The sequence below is a fragment of the Aphanomyces invadans genome (genome assembly GCF_000520115.1).
Source record: "Aphanomyces invadans strain NJM9701 unplaced genomic scaffold supercont1.4, whole genome shotgun sequence".
Classification (NCBI taxonomy): Eukaryota; Oomycota; class Saprolegniomycetes; order Saprolegniales; family Verrucalvaceae; genus Aphanomyces; species Aphanomyces invadans.
In genome coordinates, this window is record NW_008580149.1 from 1,108,235 (window position 1) to 1,114,032 (window position 5,798).

General features: G+C 48.5%; 1 protein-coding gene across 1 annotated transcript; it reads left to right on the forward strand.

Moving 5' to 3' along the window:
• Positions 1-2,805: 2,805 nt before the first annotated feature.
• H310_02805 (hypothetical protein) lies at positions 2,806-3,937 on the forward strand (the record flags this gene model as incomplete). Its single annotated transcript, XM_008866440.1, has 2 exons — positions 2,806-2,931; positions 3,695-3,937. 2 exons carry the CDS (start codon positions 2,806-2,808, stop codon positions 3,935-3,937), a joined length of 369 nt encoding a protein of 122 aa, XP_008864662.1.
• Positions 3,938-5,798: the final 1,861 nt, after the last annotated feature.

A 5,798-nucleotide genomic window follows, 5' to 3' on the forward strand; every position in this document is an offset into this window, starting at 1 on the left:
GGCCAGCCGTTTTGCACTCCAGCAAGTAATAGAATTATCCGTCGGCTCATCGATCATGTCGACCACTGTAAGCATCATCCACGACTAGTTTTGACACGGAGGACTCAATGGGTCGCCGAAGAATATTCCATCGATTTCCCAACATTGCATTTTGAACAACAAAGGAATAGTCCATTCCCACGAATTACTACTACGTAGTACGTACGTACGATTTAACCCTGAAAACGACGCGGACCATCCACACAATAGAACTGCAGCTGATCTCGATCAACCACACCTCGTTTAGTTGCCCCACCATACACTCAACTTGACAACACCCGACGAAATTATACTCGAAGAAGATTGCGATGATGATGAGCTATGTCATTCCGGCGAAATATCGTCAAAATTACATATCACACAGTATAGGATATACAGTGCTGGCAACATGTATAAGACCACCATAAAATGGAGACCGACAAGCATATTAGAGGGATAATGCTATGAATTCAAGTCGTTTGAGCTCCATAAAGACCATGTGAAGACATCTTGATGACGTTTGAGTTGCTTAACATCAATACTTCAGCCGCTATTTAAATAAAGGCGCCATATCAGAAAAACCACTTGGCAATAAGTATAATACCACCCCGCCGTCAGTGCGTTTTCATGACTAAAATCCACGTTTTTCTTGTTCTAGCAACTAAGTAAATCAATTTCCCACCCTTAGTTCATTTCAAATGTCATCATAGCATGCCAGCGGGACCGAAACTCACCGAGGGAATGCAAGGCATGGTTTTGGCCCTGAACTCTGCCGGGAAAAGCCAAAAGGAGATCGAACAACTTATAGGTCGATCTCGTACTGCCATTGCATCGTTTTAAGAGATCCCAATACATACAATGATAATAAACGCACTAGAAGACCACTCAAAGCAACGCCATACGACGTTCGTCGGCTGATCCGAACCGCGTCAAACGCATTCTTGAGCTCGCGTGAGATCGTCGAAACATGCCAACTCCCAATCAAAGCCCGCCGAGCACGGCAATTGCTCACAAGAGTTCGTCACTTCAAGTACGTCAAATCCAAGGCGTCGCCAGTGCTCTCGAAAAGGCACAAAGAAGATCGTCTGTCGTGGTGCCGCGAGAAAATCACTTGGAGTGACGAGATGTGGTCGTGTGTTGTTTTCAGCAATGAAAAAAAGTTTATCCTGGACGGCCCTGACGGTATGAAGCACTACTGGCATGATTGAGGAATGACGAAGCCATTTTTTCGAAGCGCCAGTTCGGTGGTGGAAGTGTCATGGTGTGGGCTGCTTTCAGCTCAAAAGCGAAGACCAGTCTGGCCTTTTTGGATGGCAAACAGGACAGCTCTGCGTATATTTTCGCGCTGGCTGACCATTTGTTTCCCTTTATAGACTACCATTTTAGCCATGACTGTTTTTTTCAACATGGCAATGCCCCAATCCATGTGCCCAAGGAGACGAAGTTGTTTTTGGCGGAGACCATGCTGCCGATTTTGGACTGGCCTGCAAAGTCTCCGGACCTAAATCCAATCGAGAATATGTGGGGTATTTTGGCACGATCCGTTTACGGCCACGGAAAGCAGTATGCCTCAAAACGAGACCTCATTGCGGCTATTTTGAAGGCCTGCGATAACATTGGCCAAGAAGTCATTGACAAGTTGTTTTGCTCAATGCAAAGGCGTTGCGTGAGTGTCTTGGAACTCAAGAGTGGCAAAACGAAGTATTGAACGTCGATATTTTATGAATCAACATGCATTTATGATGATTTTTTCTTGTGGTCTTATACTTATTGCCAGCACAAAAATCATCATGTTAGCAAATCGTGAGGTCTGGAGTGTGGATTGAAGCAGTTCACATTCTAATCAGGTTCTTTTTCGAATACAATTGATCGAATGATGACGTAGAGCCTTACAATGCCGTGATTATGTACTAACAATTGAATAATGGGGTGGTCTAAAATTATTGCCAGCACTGTATACGAAATGAATTTTAATGTCCTCTCACTTTGAATTTTGACATGCCGACACCGGTCCTCCCGAAGCGCGTCCAGCGGTGTTATAGCATTGACGCTCGCATAAAGCTGATGCATATTTACGAGAACTCGACGCTTTCTGCAAGTTTGCGATTTCGAAGGGATACCTCGTTCAACATGGCTGACGTGGCTCAGTTCGAAAGACCACTACACGTCAACCCAGCGCAATAAGCTACGCCCCATCCTTGGAGGCCAAGTTAGACCCGTCGCAATGAAATTTACCGACGATTTGATACATTTCACTCGATTTGTACGAGATAAAGGACACCACCGCACCACTGCCCACATGGTCACGTGGATAAGACTCATCAACAAACCTGGGACTACCAGTACTTAGGGAGAAGGCTTCAGCAGGCACTAGCTACGCTGGACTCCTCGGATTGTGCCAACACCATGTTCACCATCATGAATTTTCTCAGTGAGCTCATTGCCTCTCCAAATTTAAACAAACCGAGCTGCTTGAGAAGAAGGAAATGTTTGCCTCAACATTTTGGTTCAATGACAGCCACGCCCCATTGCGCGACATCATTCATGTCGACGAGACGGCAGTGTATTATGACATGCCGCCACGCCGTATATGGTGTGAGATTGGCGTCGACAGTAAAAGTGACTCCTCGGAAAAGCATTCCGATCGTATGACGGCGGTGTTGGCCGTATGTGCTGATGGTGGTTTGTGATAAATATTGTAAATTTGATATAATTAGTAAAATAGGGACGAAACTGTCGATCCTCTTTATCGTGCGTGGGGTGATCGGTGGCCAATTTGAAACCGAGATGTCGACCTATCCTATGGGTCACCTCTACGTCGTTCAAGTAATGGAGTACATGGACGAAGACGTGGGGCTCTTCTACCAAAGGGAGCTCCTTAAGTTCGAGCTCATCAGACCGATGACGCTGCTGGTGGATAACTTGTCTGCCCATGTGTCCGTTCCAGCACGACGGGCCGAGTTGTACTCGTTTATGGAGCCCCAGTCAGCAAACACCACGAGCCTTTGTCAACCACTTGATGTCCGGGTGATGGGCTCTCTAAAGACAAAGATGCGGGCTCTCTGGTTACGTGAAGAGATAGTGACTTCAGCCGCGGAAAAGCGCATGAAAATGATAGAACGCACCATCGCGACATGGGAATATTGTGAATAAACGATCAGGAAGTCGTTCATGAAAGCCTTGCTCACAGTGGCAACCGAACGTAACGAGCTATGAGCACAGTCAGTGTTAAACTTATGTGTCTTAATGAAATAGATGGATTTGCCTTTCTCATTATACTACCCGAGCGCCCATAGCCATGACAGCACCTCCATGTTTTGTGACAGTGTCACAGCACTGTCACAAAACATGGAGAGCAATGTCTGACTTGAACTCCCTCGAGCTACGGGGTCAAGGGGCATGGACGAGGGTAGATCGCCACTCCGTCGAGTTGTTGGGAGGAATCGGGCGATGATGAACACGTGGCCTTATGTGCTGGTACTGTCTAAGTCGAGGTCGTCGTGTCGGGCTTGTGACAACTGCGCTGCAGAAGGCGACTGAGGCCACATACTCCTTGAACATTCGCTTGGCTACCTTAGTCAATTCTTGTTCGATCCGCGCGGGCGTCGATGCGGGTGCCCCACGCTTCTCCGGTGACGGCGGGTGTTGCCTGGGGCTTTGCTGCGATGCACGGCAGGCGGACGACCTGATGAAAAAGGACCTTCGCGGCAATCCAACAAACTGCGACAATCGCGTTCGAACGACCCACGATGGGCTTTGCCTGGCTCAACGCCGCAATAGTGTCGAAGTACTGATTGATGAGCGCAGCTTCTTGGGGGACAGTGGCAGCGCGGCCTTCAATACGAAGGCCGACGGTCGCAAGCAACTTGCACAAGCACTCGAGCGATTATTTGACGTGCTTGTCAATGCTACCAAATAGATGATGAATGCATTCGTGCATCGTGCGCGACGGCAACAGGTCTTGCTTGAAGAGTTCGCCAATTGAACGAATGTGTCCGAGTGTCGCGCGTTGAGCAAGAGCTGCTTCTCCGCTTCCGCGGCACTGCCATCTTCTGTCGCTGCATCCAAGATCGTCGACGCCACCGTGGATTGTAGCTCCGACATTTCAAATTCCTTTTGGCACGTGCGAGCAGAAGCGACCAAAACATCTCACCTTGTGCATCAAAAATGGGACGATCTACATCGTCATATTTTACACTAGAAATACAAAGTACATCGTCAATGGACACGCCTTTTCACCCCCGAAGGAAGTACGAAGGAAGTACGACAGCCCTGTTAGGGACGCAATCGAAATGCCTTTGTTGAATATCCCTGCTCATGTCCTAAATGGTAAACGAATCAATGGCAACCTTCATCTATTCTTTGTGCATTGTCAATTCTTGAGCAACACACACCTGGACAGACGCTCTCAAAATGGTGTATCGTGGGCTGCACTGCCTCATCGAGTCCTGGAGCATCGAGTATCCACTTGGACTCCAAATAGGCGTCCCCGAGTATATTGTGGACATGCGTTGAAGCAACGAATGGCTCCAACGCATGGAGAGTCCAAGATGGGCAATCGATGCCCATCCTGGACTCTCGTAGCGCCAACTCGTGGACAATCCATTGAGTTATGACGCACGATGTGATGCATGTGCACCGTACGACCAGCAGTGTGCCCGCGTCATTCTTATTTATCTTTGCGTCGCCCGCGCCAAGATCTTTCGCGAGTGGCTCGCGGGCAAGGAAGGCGTTCCAACAGCATCCTTGTCGACAAAATGATAGACACGACTAGGACGCTTTGCAAGACCTTCCACCTCCTGTCTGACAGCGGTAAGATGTCAGCCCACAACATTGTCTCGTTTGCTTGACGACCTAGACGACGCTGGGAGAAATCCATGCAGGGAATCAAACGCATGCATGATGGTGCCGATAGCACAAATTGAATTCGAGGCATTAAGTATCGCTCTCTCAATCAACGACTTTCAGCGACATACGGTGGGACCTACGTTTGTGACGCGGACGTCAAAGGACACTTTTCCATTCTTTCTTAACGTTACTGTGCACACCCCTAAGAATTCATTGTGGCGACACGCATCGGTCAGGACAGCTTGGAATAACGATGCATTTCCACGCATGTCCCCACGGAAATGGTCAAGCTCTTCGTTTCCCCACACGAAATCGTTGTTCTTCCGCGCGGCATCGCTTCACCATTGACGTCTATGGTCCCATCCGCAGCTACGTCTTGGAAGTGTAAATTTATCCTCCCGGACCTCGGCCCAATTGGTGCAAACGATTTGGCCAACCCCCGCGACTTTGAGCACCCCACCGCGTGGTCAGAAATAGTAAAAGATGATTCTATATATTCACGAAGACTGCGACTGCAACTACACAGTCGTGACCAAGTTTGCTGGCGAGATGTTCTCGTCCTTCAACGTCGTGGCACGAGAACTACGTGCCGTTCAAATACAACTTGGACCACTTTTGCACGATGAACGCAGTCAACTACGATCACCCGACCCGTCCATCTACACCGTTTTGACGTGTCAAACAGACGAACCAGGCTGCGCCGTCGCTGCCTTCGTCATTTTCCCGCCCCGATGGATGGTTCAAGAGAAAACCTTCCGTCCTCCTTACTACAGTACCATCGTGTCACGGGGTTTTATGAAAAGTTAAAGGGTAGGCGCGGCGCGGGCAAACAAGGAGACTCAAACTCAGGTGCGGAGTTCGAGGCAAAATGTGAAGTCGAGTTAGTTAAAGGTGTGGTTGTAGCTGTAGTTCTAAAGATCTAAGTTCTACTG